The 20,291-nt window shown below is 56.1% G+C and overlaps 10 protein-coding genes across 10 annotated transcripts; 5 read left to right on the top strand and 5 right to left on the bottom strand.

Annotated features, from left to right (window-relative positions):
• Positions 1-547: 547 nt before the first annotated feature.
• Positions 548-5,747, bottom strand: ColSpa_00947 (cytokinesis protein sepA; the record flags this gene model as incomplete). Its single annotated transcript, XM_049267159.1, has 2 exons — positions 548-2,127; positions 2,183-5,747. The coding sequence occupies 2 exons, from the start codon at positions 5,745-5,747 to the stop codon at positions 548-550; spliced, it is 5,145 nt and encodes a 1,714-aa protein (XP_049123116.1).
• A 2,834-nt stretch (positions 5,748-8,581) lies between these two features.
• ColSpa_00948 (uncharacterized protein) lies at positions 8,582-8,801 on the top strand (the record flags this gene model as incomplete). The annotated part of the gene is given in 2 exon segments (XM_049267160.1): positions 8,582-8,713; positions 8,730-8,801. 2 exon segments carry the CDS (start codon positions 8,582-8,584, stop codon positions 8,799-8,801), a joined length of 204 nt encoding a protein of 67 aa, XP_049123117.1.
• Positions 8,802-8,848: 47 nt separating this feature from the next.
• Positions 8,849-9,442, top strand: ColSpa_00949 (uncharacterized protein; the record flags this gene model as incomplete). Its single annotated transcript, XM_049267161.1, has 3 exons — positions 8,849-8,863; positions 8,948-9,306; positions 9,379-9,442. 3 exons carry the CDS (start codon positions 8,849-8,851, stop codon positions 9,440-9,442), a joined length of 438 nt encoding a protein of 145 aa, XP_049123118.1.
• A 1,219-nt stretch (positions 9,443-10,661) lies between these two features.
• On the top strand, positions 10,662-11,231 carry ColSpa_00950 (uncharacterized protein; the record flags this gene model as incomplete). Its single annotated transcript, XM_049267162.1, has 1 exon — positions 10,662-11,231. The coding sequence occupies one exon, from the start codon at positions 10,662-10,664 to the stop codon at positions 11,229-11,231; it is 570 nt and encodes a 189-aa protein (XP_049123119.1).
• A 1,122-nt stretch (positions 11,232-12,353) lies between these two features.
• ColSpa_00951 (checkpoint protein hus1) lies at positions 12,354-13,574 on the top strand (the record flags this gene model as incomplete). The annotated part of the gene is given in 4 exon segments (XM_049267163.1): positions 12,354-12,384; positions 12,398-12,587; positions 12,643-13,498; positions 13,548-13,574. 4 exon segments carry the CDS (start codon positions 12,354-12,356, stop codon positions 13,572-13,574), a joined length of 1,104 nt encoding a protein of 367 aa, XP_049123120.1.
• Positions 13,575-14,263: 689 nt separating this feature from the next.
• On the bottom strand, positions 14,264-15,022 carry ColSpa_00952 (multiple myeloma tumor-associated protein 2; the record flags this gene model as incomplete). The annotated part of the gene is made up of 1 exon (XM_049267164.1): positions 14,264-15,022. One exon carries the CDS (start codon positions 15,020-15,022, stop codon positions 14,264-14,266), a length of 759 nt encoding a protein of 252 aa, XP_049123121.1.
• A 425-nt stretch (positions 15,023-15,447) lies between these two features.
• Positions 15,448-16,498, top strand: ColSpa_00953 (mediator of RNA polymerase II transcription subunit 6; the record flags this gene model as incomplete). Its single annotated transcript, XM_049267165.1, has 2 exons — positions 15,448-15,876; positions 15,944-16,498. 2 exons carry the CDS (start codon positions 15,448-15,450, stop codon positions 16,496-16,498), a joined length of 984 nt encoding a protein of 327 aa, XP_049123122.1.
• Positions 16,499-16,705: 207 nt separating this feature from the next.
• On the bottom strand, positions 16,706-17,587 carry ColSpa_00954 (uncharacterized protein; the record flags this gene model as incomplete). The annotated part of the gene is made up of 1 exon (XM_049267166.1): positions 16,706-17,587. The coding sequence occupies one exon, from the start codon at positions 17,585-17,587 to the stop codon at positions 16,706-16,708; it is 882 nt and encodes a 293-aa protein (XP_049123123.1).
• Positions 17,588-18,212: 625 nt separating this feature from the next.
• ColSpa_00955 (2-(R)-hydroxypropyl-CoM dehydrogenase) lies at positions 18,213-18,872 on the bottom strand (the record flags this gene model as incomplete). The annotated part of the gene is made up of 4 exons (XM_049267167.1): positions 18,213-18,387; positions 18,440-18,519; positions 18,541-18,599; positions 18,656-18,872. The coding sequence occupies 4 exons, from the start codon at positions 18,870-18,872 to the stop codon at positions 18,213-18,215; spliced, it is 531 nt and encodes a 176-aa protein (XP_049123124.1).
• Positions 18,873-18,905: 33 nt separating this feature from the next.
• Positions 18,906-19,346, bottom strand: ColSpa_00956 (3-oxoacyl-[acyl-carrier-protein] reductase 4; the record flags this gene model as incomplete). The annotated part of the gene is made up of 2 exons (XM_049267168.1): positions 18,906-19,195; positions 19,295-19,346. 2 exons carry the CDS (start codon positions 19,344-19,346, stop codon positions 18,906-18,908), a joined length of 342 nt encoding a protein of 113 aa, XP_049123125.1.
• Positions 19,347-20,291: the final 945 nt, after the last annotated feature.

Here is a 20,291-nt window from a genome sequence, read left to right on the forward strand (position 1 = left end):
TCAAGCTCCTTACCAACACACCTCCCTCCGTCTTCCTTCATCCCATGGCATGCTTGCACCGTCCACCCACCATGCAACAACCAGAGCCGCCGACATAACAGAATGCCAAACCCAGAGACCGGCCGAGAGCCCAGCAATCCCATTCCCTAACGACGCGCTTCTCCGTACACGGAGAAGGCAAGAAGAGGAGAAAGCGACGAAACAAATGGAACAGCGCGGCGACGATGCAGTGATGCGATGATGCGATGATGCGATGATGCCTGGTCGTGACAGCGCCCGACTCCTTCCAGCCCCCTATATGATGTGCAAAAATAAGTCACAAAGAAGATGTGAAAGACCAAGGGGTAAAAACGGATCCGCCTCTTCCCAGACCCCCTTTCCTTCTTTTCTTCTTCCCGTCTCCAGATGGTAGTTGGGTGTGTGATGGTTTCGAGCTGTACCAGGGATGGGTATATCCCTTCAAGCTAGTGATCCTCGCAGGCAGTAAACATTACGTAGTTTTGTGTATATATGACCCGACTGGTGACTCCCCACATGAGATCTGAGCTCATGGTTCTACAGGCGTGTTCTCAATCGAAGGTGTTGGGGGTATCTCCTCCTCCTTCGCTTCCGTCACAGTCGTGTCTCCTTCACTGGCGGCGGTATTCGTGGAGGTCGCCTTCTCCCGTCGCCGTCTTCTCATCCGTCTCTCTTCCTCGGCCGTTTGCCTCCTCGAGCGCCGCAGGCTCTCTCTCTTCTCCGGGTCGGCCTCGTCGGCCCCGTCTCCTCCACGTATACCTTGGAGCAGCATCGCCGCACGATCAGCGACATCGTCTTCGCCACCTTCTCTGGGCGACGATAGTCCGGGGCTGAGGAGGTTGCCGTCTTCATCAATGGTTGGCTCCTTGGGCGGTTGTTGTAAGGTGGCTTCGACCTCGGGAATTTCGTCCGGATCAGGGATCTTTTGTCCGGATGCTATCCGCACCTGATGGCGATCCTTGAGTCTCGCCCTACGGCGGCGATCTCTCTGGTCTCGCGTCTGGGGTGCAGCAGCACGCAACTTCTCCAGCAGAGAGTCCATGGCACCTGCGCTTGATGGCGATGGAGGTGCGCCTTCCACCTTGGCATTCGATGCTTGGAGTTGGGCGTGCTTCCGCTTCATGGAAGCCTCGTTTCGCCTGCGCGTCTCCTCCAACGTGACGTTCTTCTCCCTGGACCTCTTCCACTCCGAGATGAAGACAGCAAGCTTGGCGAAGAAGTCCCTGCGAGCATTGTCGTCGGTGGGGTCTTCACCGTAGAAGACCATGATGTCGTTGTACGTCTTCATCATCTCCTCCAAGTATAGCTGCATCTCCTCCGCTTTTCTTCTCGCGTCCTTCATGATCCTCTGCACAACCTGACTGACGCGATCTTGGGGATGGAATTTCTTGGAGTCGCTAAGATTACCAGCGTCGAGCGACATCTGTACGTTCTTGACCGTGTCAATATACTGCTTGGCGTCGGACTGGAGCTGTTCGATGTTGATCTTCTGCGCCATCATCACGCCCGCAATATCGTTTGAGAAGTCTTCCCATTCAGGGTATTGGTTACGGACGATACGCTCGACCAAATCGGCCAGTGTGGACTCGTTCTTGTCATCCTTGACCATGGCGAGACGGGCAAGAGAGCTCAGCTTGAAACCGCGGGCTTGCTTGTTGGCGTCGTTCATGTAGTTTCCGATGTCGAGAATGAGACCAAGGACGTTCATCAGAGACACAGAGTCTCTCAAAGACTCAGACACTGCAACAACTTGGCGCATCTTCTCGGTAATCTCGTCGAAGTCGGGCTCAAAGCTCCTGGTAAGAGCAAGAGCGCGCATTCTCGCCTTCCAGTAGTGATGCAACTCAAAGGCTGTGAACAGGTAGATCTGGTCCTGTCTGGTGAGCTCGGCTGGGTCCTGCTCACGGTCCGCCTTATCAGGGTTGGCGCCCGTCCAATCTTTGCTGTACGGGGCCATTTGCTTGGCCGTGTTGTCGGGAATGTTGCAGAGATCGTCTTTACGCAAGAAGTCCATGACAACAGTATTGTCCAAGATGTCCTTGTCGCAATGAATGATCATTTGCACAATTTTATCAACAGAGACTTGAGAAAACTTGGCAAACGCAATTTCTGTAGACAAGGTCAGTTACGACAGATCATGATCCCAGGAAGGAGTAAAACATACCAAAGGCTTTGCGAAGATCTCCCGAGATGATTTGCTTTTTGTCGTCCTTCTTCGCACCTCCACCGATACCAAGCCTCTTGATTTCTTTGGCCATGAAGAGCTTCTCAACCTCGTCCAAGATACCCTTGCGGCTGAGTTCAAGATACTTCTCTTCGCGCTCCTCAGCAGACGGGGCATGTGCTGCCCAATGAGTAGTCATAGGAGAATCGACCTTGTCCCAATGAAGAGCCTTGAGCTTCTTCTTCGGACGAACAACAGGCAGGCCGATGGAAGGACCGCCAGCAAAGGACGTAGTTTGTGCAAGGAAGTGTCCAGAAATGGCACCGGGCAATGGGGGAGGTGGCGGCGGTGGCATCCCCGGCGCACCACCCGGCGGTGGTGGAGGCGGCGGCGGCGGCGGCGGCGGCGGCGGGGGAGCTCCTGTAGGCGAGAGCATACCTGGCATGGGAGGGGGAGGTGGTGGTGGGGGCGGAGGTGGAGGAGGAACACCGGTTTGGCCGGGCATTGGGGGCGGCGGAGGTGGAGGCGGGGGCGCGGCCGCACCGGTAATTTGGATCTTGGGAGGCTCGCCCTCGGCGGGAGTGATGGGGGAGCCGGACTCGAGGCTCGGGTGTGACGGGCCCGTTGTCGCGCCCTCGGCGTCTTCCGAGTCGCTTCCTTCGTATCTCCTGACCTTTCCGGCCATCTCACCGAAGAGACCAGCCTTTTGGCTCGAATCCATGACGGGGCGGCGGATTTCGACGACTCTTGGCTTTTCGTAGATGACTCCATCCTCATCCTCGTCGCCTTCCTCGCCCTCGGGGAGATCACCTTCGACAGGCTCGCCGCGACCGTTGACCGGTTTCCGCGCGATCTTTGTGTTGCGGTTGACACTTCCAAGCATGCTGTTTGTGAAGTCTCTCGGCGGCGTACCCGGCCCTGATCCCGCGGCAGCATCGTCCATCTCCTCGCGAAGAGCGCGCAGTCGGTCGGACGGTCCCACAGCATCTCCCCATACTCTGCCCTCCAACTTGAACTGCGTCTTCTGGCGTTCGATCTGCATCTGCAGACGCTCCATGAGTCTATCGCGATCCAGAATACCTTGCATTCGGGCTGGGTCTTCTTCTCCGAGCTTGCTGCCCTTAACAGCGTTGGACGCAGCAACATCTTGTGCGTCCCTAAGCATAAGGTATAGCTCTCTGGTCTCAAGCTCGTAGCGCTGCGCTTCCTTCTGGCGTAACGTCTGTATGTTCTCCAACTCGGCTTTCAAGCCTTCGGCCTGCCGTCGCTGAGCTTCAATGAACCTCGCCTGCTCATCCAGTTGCTTTTGGAGTTTCGCCACAAGACCATCAGCGCCCAACTCTAACCTTTCCTTCATTTCATCTCGCTCAGCCATGGCGGCGTCGGCGACCTGTCTCGCCTCCAACGCCTCATCCAGGGCCTGTCGGGCTTCCGAATCTGTGTGAAGCTTGTCCAGCAGACTCTGAACGGTGAAGTTCAGGCTCTGCTTCAGGTCCATGTTGGGCAAGCGCCTGTCCATAGCCACATAGCTGAGCATGGAGTCCACGAGCTGGAACATTCGCAGTCGCTCTTCGCCATCGTTGTCACGAATGAGTAGCAAATGTTGCAGAGCCGAGATGAAATAGTCTTGGGTCTTGCTTCCGCGCAGGCGTTGCTGGATGGCGTCGACGATCTGGACAGGGTCGTTGAGGTCCTTAACTTCCCCTTCGACGCTGTCTTTGATGCTGTTGTTCTCCTTCTCCAACATATCCTCGTAGTCGATGGCCTCGTTCGTTCGGAAGTGCTCCACCTGCTTGTCGATGAGATCGTACTGAAACGAATCCATCTTCGTGAGGATTCGCCTGATGCCGCATGCTGTGAACTGGGCGCGGATATGCATCCGCAGCTGCAAGTCCTTCTCCGGCGCATCCACAATCATGTTGATGAGAATCAGCGTGGCAACCGCATATTCCATCAGCAGGTTCTCCATGCCAATACCACCACTTCGGACCTCATCACTGGCTCCGACCATGCTGCCCATCTTTCCTCGGCCATCCACCGTAACCTCGACAAGCCGCATCCAGGCGTCAAAGCGTCCATTTTCCCCTTGTTGCGTCTTGACGGAATCCAGAGCTTGAATAACCTTCAGGTGACCTTCGCCGTCTCCCCAGTGGCATAGGAATGTAAGGACTTCGCTGACCAGCTTCCGGGTCGTCAAGCGTTGGGAGGTGAGCGAGGTAGCCAGTGCAATGATGACTTGTTGGTGTGCTAGAGCATCGTCGGCACCGAACTTGTTATTCATCAAGGCCTTCAGGCACTTGATGATGTCGTACTCGCGATCGGAATTTCTGTCAGATTTCCCATCCGGCACTGGGCCTATCGCGGTCTTGCGGTTGATCTTCATCAAGACGTTGGTCAACGCGACCTGACCTTGGCACTCAATGAAGCGCTTGACCCAGCCGATTTGCTGCGTACGGAGGTTGACTTCCAGACTCCCAAGGCCCTTCGTGTCCAAGCTGTTATCCATCACACGTCGGACGTACCATTCTGGCGAGCCCTCCTCGTCCGAGTTGACCAGAATCTCCGGCGCCGCATATTGGTTCGGTTTCGCTGTTTGCCTCCTCTTTTGCTCTCCTTGCCACTCGGTCAATCGGTCCTGGTATAGCAACGTCCACTTCTTGTCCGGCGCGTACGCCACCATCTGGCGGCGAGCCTGTTCGGGTAGGTTGTGCCATCCTCGTTTTTGCATCAACGCCAGAAACATCTGGTTGATGATTTCGTCGTTGTCTGGCCGCGGGAAATGAAAGCCATCGTGTCCAGTGGGTCCCATGCCGGGGAACTTTGTCAATCGGTGCGAGGAAGGGTGCGAGGAGTCCCTGTAGGACATATGCGAGGAATAGGAACTCTGCGAAGAAGCACTTGGTAATGCTGGTCTTGATGAGCGATTTGCTGTCATGTCATAGGTGCCTCCATTACCTGATGAGAATATGCTGGCTTGGTCAGCGGAGCTACGACCCGCCGATGTCATGTACGAATCGTATCTGGGGTTGTGGGACCCATTGATTGTGCTAGCTGTGCTTCCGCGAGCAGGCCCTGGTCCCCACTGTTGGTATTGCGTCTGACGACCGGTGCTGGCCATCGTGATGTTGGACTGCGGAACACGCTGCGCCGACGCATGTGAACCGGCGCCCCCCGCCATGGTGGACGGATCGAAGCTGGGGTATTGGTGAAAGTCGCTCGTTACTTTGTTGAGGTGATGCGGTAAAGGACTCTGGCGCAGGACGCCAAGCTGATCACCCTTGGGTAGGTATTCGGCTGACACCGGCGACCTAGAATCGGTAATGCTATCGTATGGGATGCTCGTCATAGGACCGGCAGTCATGCCGGGTTCGGGGTATTGGTCGATGGACACGACGGACGAGTCGCGGTGATGACGAGAAGCGCGCGAGTGTACGCTGGCCGTGTCGGAGTAGTCGCCTCCAGCCAGGTGGCGGCCTTCGTCGCTTGTGTTGCGTTTGTCTTTCCTATTGCGCGAGAAGAACGATTTCCCTCCTGACGACTGCCTCGATTTGTCGGTAGAAGACATTGTGGGCGCGGGAAGGGGAGGCAGGTGAAACACCCGGCCCTCTCACGTAAACCTCGATCGATGTGGTGTATCTTCGGATAATCAGAACTGACGGGTCTGGATAATAGTTCGGGCGAGCAGGGTGGCCAAGGCCGGTCGCATGGTTGAAGCTCTCTATCCGCCGACGTGGAGCCCTTCGGTCGTTGTTGAGATGTGAAGGTGCAATGTGGCGCGTCGAATCTCTGTCCGCATGAATCGGTTATGTTTTAGCATGTCTACTGCCCAAGTCTGGTTCGAAGCAAATGGAGGTTTGGGCTTGAGACCGGGGTACCCTGGGGCACATGGACGCACCTTTCGTCACCCTAAGATGCGACAATCGCCAGTTGGGCGTGCTAGAAAGCGTCCGTCGGTTCTAATTCTCCTCTTCGGAACGTGGTACTGCTTGACAGGCGGAAACAGTTGCGTGGTGGCCTAGGATGGAACCAGGGTTCGAATTGAGAAGAGGATCGAATCGCGAAAAAAGATGGTGTCACAAAGGGTGTGTGGACTGCCGGGTATTCAAGGTGGAGGTAATGCCGGATTGAGTATCCGAAATGTACCACAGCTGGTTCGCAGGCTGACGAACTACAGACCTCGGCGGGCTGGCAATGATGATGGCACTGGGTGCGCGAGTGAGTGTGTTGCGTGTGGTGTGTGTGTGCGTGTGTGTTTTGGCTGTGGGTTGTGTTCCAGGATTCCCATGTGAGGGGAGGGAAGGGGAAACGGGCAGCTGGGTGCTCGCGTGTTCCGTCGATGAGGTTTCCTCTCTCCAACTGCTTCCAGCTGGACGGAAAGCCGAGATTGCTTGTCGGACGGCAGTTGAGCAAAGCGTAACCAAAAGTTTGTTACCCAGCAGTGGTGGCCAGGGCCAACTCGAAGAGCAGGGAAATATTTCCGTGTGGTTTCTGCGTGGTCTCGTCGCTGGCCAGGACGACGTTGCAAGTGCGGAGTCCCCTGATGAAACGGGGCTCGACAAGGGGCCGCGATTGACTTGACACTTCAGGGGCAGCAGATGTGCGAGTTCCTCTTGCAGGCACTGCCTGAGCGTGCTCCGGGGGAGGAGGCGGGCGACTGGGCGTGGGCGGCGTACGAGGGTAGCTGGCAAGGGCGCGCGCAAAGTCTCAAGGTCTTGGCCTGATGGCGGCTCAGTGCGTTGCAGTGGTGACAGCTGGACTGGAATGCGCGGCGCAAAGATGACGAAAACTGGAGAGAGAGGGGAGAATGGACGAGGGCGAGGACGAAGAGGCCAACGAAGGCGCAAAAGGAGGCGGCAGAGGGGAAGGAGGAGAGTAAGTTGAACGGATCCGGCGCTTGGAGTGGGGATGTTCGTTGGCGCACCTTAGTTCAGGTCCAGTGTTGTTGCGCGATGAGATTGTGACTACCCAGTGATGCGCAAGGTGCTGGGCGGGACTCTGGAGGACTGGAGACTGGATCTGCCCGTAACCACTGGCTCGTTCCCTAGTACCGTGCCTACATAGTATTGGCATGCGATGTTACGGGGCGCTGCTGCGTCCCTCAGGGGGTGAAAACGTGGACGCGGGCTTTGGCCTAGAAAGGCGCGAAAAGAGTCCGGCAGGAAACCCAAGTAAGTCCGTGGGTGAACCGAATCCAGCGCGCCCAAGGTGGCCATCTGCAACTCTGGCGCTGGGTTCACCAACCAAGACGTCACGTCGAGACTGGCAACCACATACGATGTACATACTATGTACTGCGGAGCACCCGGCGAGAAACTCAAAATGTCGCTGGGCCAGTTGAACGCTGGATCAGAGTCACGCAGCTTTCGTCGGCGGATATCTGTCAATCAGAGGCGGTTCTTCACACCCCTTCCTCGCATTCGTCCGTCTGCCAGAGCCAAAAGCAGAATACTCGCGCTCTCCTTGCGCCTTGCGAGGATCTGGCGCCTACGTCCCCTCATTGGTCGCGCCTCCAAAGCGTGGGATCTGACGGACGGTTCAGCTGCTGGCCCCTAGGCCCTTACGACCCTTCGGGCCTGTGGTGCTGGGCTAAACAAGGTGAGAGAACCCCTGTGAGCCAATTACGATGCCTGCCGTGGCCTTCCATTTTGAGCGTCCCGGAGGGGTCTCGAACCATGTACCTCCACTTGGGAATGTGGTGGTGGGGATACCTGAGTTATGTTTGGCATCAATGTCTTCTGGGGTGCCACCGCCTTGGAGGCCCAGTACCTTAAGCGATATTGATGGTAAAATCTTGGAGGGGAGTCGGCCATTACGAAGACCTGCCTACGTTATATGCCTGGACCTCTCGTTGTTGGTGCCGCGCGTGTCGTGCGAGACAGAGTTTTGTTTTTGTGTGGTTTTCCGAGCGTTGCTTTTTCGATGCAGGAGAAGAGGCCGCAAAAGCAATTTCACGTTACCTAGCACGGTTGGCGCATCTTGGTGCAATGTTCCCGAGATGTCTTCTTATCCTCGGGGCCTCGCTCGAAGAGACAGAAAGAAACCTGCGCTCTGTCATCTGCCAGGTTCCCCATCTCATCCTGAGCGCTTGTACATTGGACTAAGAGTAGCAAGAAGCTGGATACAAAGGGGGAAGACAAGAAACATGTCCAACCGTAGTTTGTCGGGTTGCGCGCATCACCCCGGGCACCTGCGATTTCTGTGGAGGAAGCCGTTTTGTCAACTATGTACCTAGTTGACCGCTGTCAGTCACACAATTTCGGTGGATGGAAGTGCGCAATCGACAGCTTGTCTAGTGGGCCAAGCCAGGTAGGCTTACCTAGATAACGTCGGTGCAGAGTGCCTGTGCAGCCTGGCACCGGCCGGGGCCAAGTGGCCCTCCGCTTGCGTATGTGCGTGCCCATGTCAATTCGCTACAATGTCACGTCAACCCGTCCGCCCGCGCTCTCACCCACGCCTGGCTTGGCAACCAAGGTCGCTTCGTTTGGCTCTAGCCTCGCTGCTTCGTCCGCGCTCGCCAGCGGCAGCCTTCAGGTAAGCCTGCTGATAGTTGTCGCGCCGCTCCGTTCAGCGCAGCCCAGTTTTCTGGAGAGCCGAGTCTACCTCCGACCTGAGGATTTGATAAATCTGTTCCCTCAACATCAACACCAGCCCCATCATGGGGCCACGATGTCAGTCGTCAGGGTGCGCCTCCCGTTCTCGTCTACGCGTCCCGCTTCTCGATTGTCGTCTTGTTCTGTGAGCTGACCACGCCTCTTCGCAATCTAGACCCTGATCGTGCCGGCCATCATCTCCCTCCTCCTGTTCCTCGTATCGACTTACATTCTCCTACCGCTCTGGCGCAAATGGCGCAGTCGCTATAGCCAATACCTCCCCATCGACACCATATCGACCTCGACTGTATCATTACGGCATCGCGTGCAGAATGGCATCGCGAGACTAATGGTGCCTAGCACTTGGAGGCGGAACGCTCACGAACGTCTCGTTGTCGCGACCGACGCTTCCGAGGATGGCTTCATGTCAGAAGATGGAGAGGAGCTTGGAGAAGTAGGGGAAGATACCCGGAGAGCCCTCACAGAAAATGCTCGGCGAGACAGGCACGACAGCACGAGACGGTTGAGCAGAGAGTAAGTCAACTGAGCCCCCACCTACCTCTCACATGCCATGTGGTCTTGGAGCTAACACATCCTCCCCGCTAGCCTGGAAGAGGGCTTCAGAGACGATAGTGACGATGAAGATGATGGAGCTGGTAATAGGCGATAGCATCAATCTTAATACTCACCTCAGCCTCGTCTTCCGTGTACCGGATGCCTAGCTCGGTCTCCCACCAATCCATGAAACATTCGGCTGAATCCCGTCAGGCACACATTGTTCCCGCACAGAGCCCGTTTCTTCCGCCCTACATGCGACGTGGTGGTCCCAGACAAACGAGTTGGTTGGCCTTTCGGCTAGTTTGACCGATCTAGTTGGTTGGCCTGTCACCGAAGTCTAGCCTCGATCCCTCTTTCGGAATCCGCGGCTACAGGGCAGCATTCATGAAAGCGATCCGAATCGTTCCCTCGTCCAACTTCTCCCTTTCTGCCCCTCTTTCGCATTGCTGGTCAACATGGTTTGGAGAGTGGGTAAGTGGCGACAGGATGGCCAAGATTTGCATACAACTCAATGCTGGCATCAACATCAGCCGAACCTTATGCCGCCTCCCACGCTGCCTCACTTTTTCTCGCGTGCCTTGCTCCATTTCTGTTGTGTTTGGCCTGGAGGGACGGAATCAGGCCAGGCGCAACCACATGTCCGAAACAACCGCCGCTCAGGCGCCTGTGTTTCCATTCTGCATATCTATACACCTTGCCCGGCTAGGCTGCTTCGTGTTTCTTCGCATTTGCCATCGGGGACGGCGTCGCCTACCTTTGCTGGTCTACCAGACTCCTTGTATCTCGCTCTCTAAGCTGAGAGAGAGAGAGAGGGAGTGGGATGAATGGCGGATGGAGGTCAGCAATACCGAGACTCTTCCCTTCTTGGAGGGGCCTGCATTCCTTCTGACAAGCGTCACGCGACTCCAGCCAATGCTCGGTGCATGTTCCTCAAGGTCAGACTAAACGCTGCCAGCGCACATGTCAGGCATAGCCCAGCGAGCCGGATACACACCTTTTGCTCAAGGTATGGCTCCGTGCGCCATGCCTTTTGGAAAAGGTAACATGGCCTTCCCGGTTGAGGATTCGGAACGGTCCAACAGCGAGGTCAATGTCGTGCCATCTGCAAGGCACGATTAGCTTTTGCTAAAGCCGATGTGACTTACTGTCTGGGTTGCTGCCATTTCCCTCTTTGTCAAGCTCCTCGTTTCTTTGTTCACCACCGATCGCCTGCCGCTTGATTAGCAACAAAGGACTCGATTAAGTCCCGAACTCGTTGCCCTAGAGATCTTTGACGCCCGGTATCGCCGATTTCATATAGCGAGTTCCGTTTCCCTTTGCCGCTGGCGACCATGAATATTCTCAAGTCTGTTATGCGGAAGCAGGAGATGGCGTCCAACCCCGCTGCCGACGACACCTGCTGTGCGATATGCTACGAAAAGGTCGGCGAAGTGAAGGAGGAGGGCGACCGGGAGGTCTGGCGATACCTGCCCTGCGGCCACCGCTTCGGCGGGGACTGTATACAACACTGGCTCGGCGTCGCCAGCGTCGATGAGCCGCACTGCCCGTGGTGTCGGGTGAGCATGCGGTGCGACTGCGGACACCCCGTGGTGCCGACGATGAAGCCTACGCGCAACTACATGTACTGGGGCTGGATGCCGTGCGAAATATGCCATACTCAACTCCAACGGTCACGCAAGGCGTCGAAATACTTCCGCGGCCAACTCCTGCCGCGGCTCAACTCCCTCATTCACTCGCTCGACCACAACATGGCTTCCATCCCGGCGGAGGTGCCCAAGGAGCAGGAGGAGGCGCCGACGAAGGAACCGTGGGAGGACCGCGAAGTGTGGAGGAAGAAGTGGACGGAGCACTTCTTGCAAGAAGATCGGAAAGCTTCTGCGTCGAAATCGCCCAAGAAATAGCAACCGTTTTCCATGGCGATTTCCATGGCGATGAGGGTGAACACACGGAGCGCCACAAAAAGAAAGCGGGGGGTCAGACAAAGGGAGGAGCTCGGCCGCAACACATTTGAAGAAATCGATTCTGGGAAAGAAACATGGCATTTCAGCGGATGAAACAGTTGGCATTATGATGAGCTGGGCCTGGATGGTTCTTCATCGACCGCGGTTCACAGAAGCAGGCTGGCTGAGCAGGCCGAAGGCGGAGGTTTTTGGATAGGAGCGCGATGACTTTGGTGACGCCTCTTGAGACTATAAGATACAGCAGGTGGTATAGCTGACGGATTTCATTTGTCCATATCCGCAAAGACTTACTGTTTATGAGAAAAGTTTTTTTTCCATCATCATCATCATTACTGCTGCGGCTTCTTTCTGCGATCGGCCACTATAATAGACAATGTCTGAAGAACCGCCTCGTTTGAATAATGTCAGCTCATGTCAGGCTTGCCGTGACTGAACACAGTCCAGACCATTCCTCCCCACACCCAAACGACACCCTCATCAGTCAATACACTCACCGGCCTCTATCTTGCCGCCTTCTGTGCTACCCTCACTATCGGATCCCAAAGCAGTTCAGGGAGTGAGAGGGGGAGGCAAGGTGAAGCGGCTCGGTATCATTCCTTGTGACCAACTGGAGGATGGATGGCCAGGCCCTTTTCATGCGCGCCTCAGGTGATGGCGGGGTAGGCGCGAACTGTGAATGAGGTGAGGTTTCCTGATCTGGTCACGCTAAACAGGGGGATACCCCGCGCTAAAGAGCTGCCGTCTCTGCAGCATCGTAGCGTGGCTGGCAGGCATCCGCGCACCTTTTCCCAGAACGCCCTTTCCTTGCCGGTGGCAGCACCACGCAGTTGCTTTACTTTCTATGTTCCCGCAGTAGCTGCACATACCACGGAGACTTTTTTTATTGGGTGCAAGATCGCGCGTTCGCTTCTCATCCCACTTTACGCGTCTGCACCGAAAGAGGCAACTACCTTAGCTTTGTGTCTGACTGCCTCCAGGAGATTCCTTACCCTGATTATCCATCAGCTGGTTTTCCTGTGCTAGTCGGACGGCATTGCGTGCCCGCGCGATCGAGATTTTAAGATGCGATTCAAGACGGAGCTCAAAAACATTCGTACCTTCTCCAGTGCGTGCCTACCCAAACACACCCCCTGCTTTCCCACTTCACGACCGCTTCGCACCACTGACTCTTGTCATCCTTCTGCCGGCAGAGCTTACTGCCGCTCTCAACTCACTCGAGAAGATCGCATGGGTTCGCCTCGACGATGAAACAGCACGCTTCACCGTCATCCCCGATACGGGATCTCAGGTCTGGTCGTAAGATTGACCCCGTCTAACTTCAACACAAAGGAAAGCAGCTGAACGATGCTAGCTCCCTGCCCATGGACTTCATCTTCGACAGCTATCATATCCAGTCCGCCGAGGAGCACAACACCATCAACCTAGAGCTACCCCTGCAACCCCTCCAGCGCGCCCTCCGCTCCGCACTCAACAGCACCTCGGCTTCGCTGCGTCTCACCAAGAAGGACGGGATCCCTGTGCTCTCCATGACAATCACAACGACGACCCACGCCTCCGCAGGCGCAGGACTGCCCGGCCGCGGCAACGCCGCCTACGCTGGCCTCGAGAACGATCCCTTCGACGATGATGACCAGGGCTTCGCCGCGGAGCATCTAGAGACTTCTCTGCGCCGCGAGCGCGAGAAGATCATCACCCAGGACATCCCTGTGCGCGTACTACACCCGGAGACGGTAGAGACCATCATGCAGCCCACGGTGCGCGAAACGGATGTGCACATCACGATGCCACCCCTGCTCCAGCTCAAGGCCATTTCTGACCGCTTCACCAAGCTCGCGCTGTCGTCCGGCGCAAACTCTCGCGTGAGCCCCAAGCTGGAGCTTAGTGCCAACATGTTTGGAAACCTGAAGTTGCGCATCGCCACGGAAGCCGTCGACGTCTCGAGCACGTGGTCGGGGCTGGTGAACCCAGAGCTGGACCCGACGCAGCTGGAGATGCCGGTCGAGGAGCACCCGAGTGTGAAGTTCAAAGAGGCCGGACCGGACAAATGGGCGACGGTGAGGGTTGACGGTAAAGACTGGAGTCGGGTGTTGAGCGTGGGGAGGTTAGAAGGGAGGGTCGTCGCGGCTTTTGCGGATGACCATGCCTTGATACTATATGTCTATGTGCCACAGTACGATGACGCTTCGGCGGACGATGCCGTTCTCACTGTAAGAATTCACTGGCACCGATGCCAGAAAACATGCTGACTACCGACAGTACTATGTAACATCGTTCAGCGCGTAAGCTGTCTTCAAGAGTTGGGACTGTAAATAAGGACATTGGAGTTTGGGGTCGGCGTTCAGATTAAAGGGCGGTACAAGGAGAAAGACCACTGTTTACCCGACGCCTTCGTGCCAGGAGCAACTTGCCATTGTTACGGGAAACGAGATTGCGGCAGAACAAAAGAGGAGCATATAGTGAGGTAGCCGGATTTCATCCCGAGTATCATGAGCGGCTGCAATGACGTCAGATGTTTATATTATCCCCAGCGCTAATGGTGTTATATTCAACATCTCCGTTCCTTCCAACCAAGCCCAATGAAGGACCAGTTGGCCCAGAGGTATAACGCCCTGGATCGTTAGTGTGAACTTGGTGATGGAATCCAAAGAAGTTTGCTGATGGAGGATTTCGTAGGGTACGGGTTCAATCCCGCCCCTGAGCTTTTGCTTTTTGCCATTCTTGACTTTATGCCTTCTCATTCTTTTGCATACCTTGCTTCATGAGGATAGCCCATCACACATTGTACTCGTTTACTTTTTTTTCTTGCTCAATCCTAATCATATAATTTTGTTGGTGTATATATGTGTGTGTGTGTGTGCGTGTGTGTGTGTGTGTGTGTTTGTGTGTGTGTGTGTGTGTGTATTGTGACTATTCGGACAGCGCACCAGACTGGCCCTGGGTATCATTCTAGTTTTCGTACAAGCTCCCAGCACTCACCGACGGCGCTCATCCGGGCTACGCCGACGATCCTTTGACCGCGGTCCATGTCCCTCGCGACTCCTGCTCCGCCGATGATGCTCCCTCGGCTCACGCTCGTGACTGCGACTCCTCGGCCGGCGATGATGCCGTCTCTCCCGCACCTCATCACGACCCCCACGCGCGCGGTCGTGCTCCCGTCCTTCGCCCCTCCTACGCCTCTCTTCCCCGCCGTGCTCCCTCTCGCGGCTCCGTCTCCTCTCCCCATCCCGCCGCCTCTCCCGTCTCGGACTGCGACTGCGACTCCTGTGTCTCCTCCTCCTCCTCTCCTCGTCGCGATCCCTCCGCTCCCTCTTCTCCGAAACGACAAGCCCGCCCTTTTCCTCTTCGGCAGGCTTCTCGTCCGCCGCAGCGGCAGCTCCAATGCCCCTGACCCCGCTGACCTCCACGGCATTCGCGCCCGAAGTGTCCCGCTGTGGCACCGGCAGCCCCAGCGCGCGCGCGAGCTCGTCCTCCTCGGCCTCCTTGATCTTGCGCATCTCCTCCTTGCGCTCGCGCTCCTGCCGCTCCTGCTCTGTCTCGCCCTCCCGCGCGCCGGCGGCGTCGTCCGCCTTGGCGTACCAGTTGAGGTCGCGGCCCTTTTGCCAGCGGCCGACGGGGGCCTTGAGACTGTGACCGAGGTAGTTCTCGCGGTGCGACGAGTTGGCGACCTCGTCCCAGCTGAAGTTGACGCCGCCGCGGGAGCCGGATTTGCGGACGCTCGAAAGGAGGTCCATTGTGGAATTGAATTGCCCCTTTTTCTTTTTTTCTTCGCTTTACCGTGTTCGTTTCGGTACTTCGGATTGATTTTTCAGGTTGAATGAAACGAGGCCTCGTTTTTCGGGTTCGTTGTGGTTGGAGTAATTGATGATGTCTGTCGCAGTTCAAGATAGGATCGCTGACTGGAGGTTGGTTCGGCAGGCAATTGAATCACGTGATACCATCCGGCCCCGCTAGAGACCCCTGTCGAACACCCGAGACTCCCTGTAGTTTAAACAAGCTCCAGCCCCACGATACAAAGGTTGGATAGCTTCTCGGTTCACTTGCGGCTCAGCAAAGCTCCGCAATCCGCCTTCGCAACGTCCACCCACACCCGGACGGACCGTCCGCAACCCTCGATAGCCTCTCCACGAAACCACCACATCACCACTTCACCGCCAAAATGGCCAACCCGAACGACCCACCCCTGGACGAGATCCAATGGCGCGCGCCCGAGATCGCGGCCTCGATGCAGGGCATTCACTCCAATAGTGTGCTCTTCTACTTCGCCGAGTCGCCCTTCTTTGACCGCCAGTCAAACAACGCCGTCATCACGAACCAGGCCATGTTCAACCCGGCATTGCTCAAGAACCTGGCGACGCGCGAGGCCTTTGAGGGCGAGCTCGACAAGATGAGCGGCCTCGAGTTCCGCGTGCTGCACGCGCCCGCCGACATGGTCACGGGAACGGGCGTGTGGACGATTGTCAAGCAGACGAGGCAGAAGAACGTCGACCGGAACCGTATGGAGACGAGGCCATTGGCGTACTATTTCGTCGTTGGGGAGAACATCTACCAGGCACCGACATTGGGTGACATTCTCAGCTCGAGGATCGTAGGTTCATGATAGTCCCGAGCAATGGGATACCCATTGGGACTGGATTGAGGCTAATGAAAACTAGGAATCGATCGCCGAAGCGATGCGAAAGGTCCTCCCCGCAACAGAAAGCGTGCGCAAGTGGACGCCCTCCCTAGGCCACGTCTATATCCAGCCCACACCCCCCTCGGCCCTCTCTCGCGCAACTGCTTCCAAGGAGGGCGGCGATACCCCCATGCCCGATGGTACCGCCACGAACGGCACCACCACAGCAGCAGCCAAGTCCGCCATCGCCGCCAAGAAGGACTCCACCAAGAACGCGCTCGACAGGCTCGCCGAAGAGTCGTTCTCGATCCACATGCGCCACGGCGGCGACTACTTTGACGAGAACCCTATCACGGGCCGGCCCGGCGACTTTCACTTTGCGAGCACGGGGCGCAAGGACAAGATCGCGCCGCCGCCGCCCCCGACGACCCAGGCACAGCAGCCGCCGAAGCCGGTTGTCAACACGAAGCTGGCGGAGGAGGCGAAGAAGGACGGGAAGGAGAGCAAGAGTCCCAAGACGCCTACCGTGCCGAAGCCTAAGAGGAAGAAGAGCAAGATTGCGACACCGGCGACCACTCCGGGCCCGTCTTCATGAGGGGGAAGCGGATGTGTAAATAGGGAAATGGGTTAGATTTGGCCCATGGCGTTTGCTTTAAAAAATGATACCCCCTTTTGTGTAGGAAAGCCATGCGCTCACGTTCTTGGCGCTGGTTTCATGCTTGGTGAAGGCGTGCTTTTTTGCTGATTCTCTATAAATTCGTTGGGTATTGTCCTATCAGCCCATCTTCATTCATCGTCCTCGTCACTCTACCCACCCACTACTCTCCCTCAGCCACCTCTCCCAAGTCTGCAACCTCGGTTCCATCCCCCTTAGCTTTCCAATGTCAGCCTTGTAACCCTCCTCCTCGAACCACTCCATGCTCCGCCCGGCATCCTCAAAAGCCCACCTCATAACGCTCCCCACACCACCCCAAGTCCGCGGCATCGCCCTCCCAACAACCCGCTGAAAAGCCTCTTCCGCCTCGGCGAAGCTGATCTCATCTCCCGCGAGCCCTAGCGTCCTGTCCGCCCACCCCTCCTCGGGGCCGTCCACCAGTGCCCTCGCCGCGAGCAGGCCGATGTCGCGTGCGCTGATCAGCTGCATCTTTCGATCCCTCGGCATAGTCGCCCATAGCCCGCCCATGACGGAGCCCATCAGCCCCGCCGAGGGCACGTAGTTTTCCATGAACCCCGTCGGCCGCAAGATGGTCCACCGCGTGGCGGTGCCGCGAGTCTTGTCGCGGAGGTGCAGCTCGACACGATGCTTCGCCGCAAAGTGCGGCACGGCGGTCGGGTTCTCCCACGACGCGGCATCGCCGCCGCGGTCGACGCTGGAGAAGACTATGTGCGGGACGGAGTGTGCGATGGCGGCGTCGATGAGGGGGATGGCTTGGGCTTCGTCGGCTGGCGGCACGGTGACGAGGTAGATTGCGGAGATGGGGCTGTGGGTGGCGAAGATTGGGTTTGGGTCTTCGGGGGTTCCTTCGACGAGGGTGACAGAGGACGAGGCTGATGCGAGGAGAGATTTCGATTTGGGAGACGATGGGGACCGGGTGAGAGCGAGGATCTTGGGGGGGTTCGGTAGGGTGGTGAGGGCTGAGATGGTTGCGCTGCCGGTGCGGCCTGTTGCGCCAATGACGAGCATCTTCTTTTTTGATTCCATGACCCAAATTAATGCTTTATCTCTAGTTACAGATGAATGTTAATGAGATGAAATCGGCGCCATTTGGAACGCCATGTATAGATATAGTCTTGGAGCGCGGTGGATCATGGAGACTTTTCGGGCACTTTGTAAGTTGCTTATGTAGCATACGGTATGCGGTCGACTTACACCACTAGTCACATTTTCATGGACTATATGGTTGAGACTAACGTGGTTTCTATCTCATCTGTCTCTTGGCTTATCAACTTAGCCATTGTATTGTGTATGATGATTGTCTTACATGTGAGCCATAGATGATGAACAACGCATCCGCCACAGTGCGTATCTGGAAAACATGAGCGCTCACCTTACACCATCAAAATCTCGATGAAAAGCTAAATCGTCATCATATTCAAACAAAAATATCCACGCCTAATGCTTCGTCTCCATTAACCTCGAAAAAGCAATTCCGTCCAGATCGCTCTAAGAACGGCAAACTCGGCCTCTGCAGAGATATCTCATCTCTTCACCCATGCTTTTCAACGCGGATGACTTTCTACGACCCAAACGTTTTACTTTCGGTTCCATCTTTGACCGGTTGCTCTCATTTTATGTGCGCCAAGTAGGCTTAATTAATAACGTACCCTCCGTCGACAGATAACGCGGCACCCTGGATGAAGGTCGCTTTGGAGCTGCAGAGGAACAAGACAGCGTCGGCGACTTCCTGCGGCGTCCCCTTCCGCTTCATTGGTGCAACGGCGATGATAGGGTCATCTGGCGTGACCTCGCTGGTCATTGGCGTGCTGGTTCGTCGGTCAACTTTGATATCTTGTGGCAGTTGACCTAAAGACTTACTCGATGACCCCGGGGCAGACGCAGTTGACACGGATGTTGTATTTCGAATACTGCTCCTCATCAGTGCCATACTCAACAGTCTACTCAACGTTCGGGCTCACATCAACAGCATCGCTTCTTGTCATACTCAGAATAGCTGCTTTGGAAGCACTATAGGCCGCTAAGAGGGGGCTCAGTCTGAAACATCTTCCACGACAGGGGCCGTGGTCAACTCACGGGTTTCCGGCCGGCTGACCAAACTCAGGTTGCTCGCAACGTTGACGATGACACCCCTGTTTCCAGGCCTACCGTCGTGTGTCTTCATGGGCTCTTGCTTTATCATGTGAGTCAGCTCGGCGCGGGAGCACAGCCAGGTCCCGCGGTAGTTCGTTGTCGTGATCTCGTCAAACTCTGCTGGCGTCAAGAGGTGTGACGGCGCCATCGGACCGAACATTCCTATCGCAATCTGTGAGCTTTCCACCTACATCTAACCCAGGGCCTTGGCCCCTCGTCTTCTGCGACTTGGTTTTTGAAGACACTCACCAGCACAGTTGACGGCGTAGTCGATGCGCCCCCATTCCTCGACCACATTCTCCATGCACGCCAACACGTCCTCATCATTGCGGTTGTCAATCTCCATGACAAAAGTGCGCGTTTCGCCATTGGCTTCGCGACACATGCGGGCAGTCTCGAGGGCGCCGTCCTCGTCTCTGTCGAGGAGGGCGATACGCTTGCACCCCTCACGTGCGAAGGAGATGGCGACCTGGCGGCCGATTCCTGTGATTGTCAGTCATAGTATTCATATTTGAATACGCCTCAAAGCCAGGTTTGATGATGGTTGGCATCGCGAAACAACAGGAATGGAGTGAACCCCACCAGAAGCAGCGCCCGTGACGACGGCGACTCCAGAGAAGAGCGATACCTTCATGTCGATGGCACGCAGGGCACTCAGACATTCGTTGATGAGAGCTTCGTTGGTTTCCAAAGCAGACTGTTGCTGCTGCAAGATCATCGGATATCTGAACCAGCGCCCGGGGGGTAGGACCAGGCTCGGGATATCTGCAGGAATGACGATCCGTGATGTATTGCTGCAATAGTCTCGGTAGTAAGCAACCACTTCAAGAAACCGAGAATGTGGTTTGGCAGATGACGAGATAAAAGAGTAAGAAAGTAAAAATTTGGTGTGGTAAGCTCGGCGAAAGCTTGCCTTGAACCTTTCAGACCTTTTCCTCTTCCTTCCTTTCGCAGCCAGGCTCTAACGAATAAGGACAACCGATAGAGCACGGCCAGACGGAAAAAGACCTTCTCGAAAGCATGGCCAACGGCGCGTGAAAGTTTCGCTCGGGCCCGTAGCTGAGGAGATGCATCATCTCGTCTCAAGTTTTGCCCTGGTGCCGCGTATTGTTCAAAGCCCGGGTCGCCGACTTTCTCCCCGAACGACTCGGAAAGCGAGCAAGGAAACGGAAAAAGAACACATGGCTCATCTTGAGTCTGAAGAAAAAGCTCGCGACATTTAAGATTGGACCGATCTGCCTGTTCTCCACGTGTCCAGACTGCGAGTGTTTGAACTCACTTTTTTTGATAATTTGCGCGGCTGGTTGTGGTTTTCTGCCATCGTGCGTACCGTGGCATCCGAGCCACCAAGCACGACGCGTCTTCGTTCTGATGAAATCTGTGCGGTGCTGATTCATTGGCCGAGAAGAATCTGCGTCCGTATTGATTATGTAGTGCTTGGTGTGTCAGTATTGTGATGCTTGCTTACCCCTTTCTAGATCGGTCGAAAAGAACATATCGAGACATCTTGAACAGCACAAGTAGAACAGAATGCTTTGCCTCTATTCCCTAAACCTGAATATGCCTACAATAACTTTTA

The sequence above is a fragment of the Colletotrichum spaethianum genome (assembly GCF_022836535.1).
Source record: "Colletotrichum spaethianum MAFF 239500 DNA, contig02, whole genome shotgun sequence".
Taxonomy (NCBI): Eukaryota; Fungi; Ascomycota; class Sordariomycetes; order Glomerellales; family Glomerellaceae; genus Colletotrichum; species Colletotrichum spaethianum.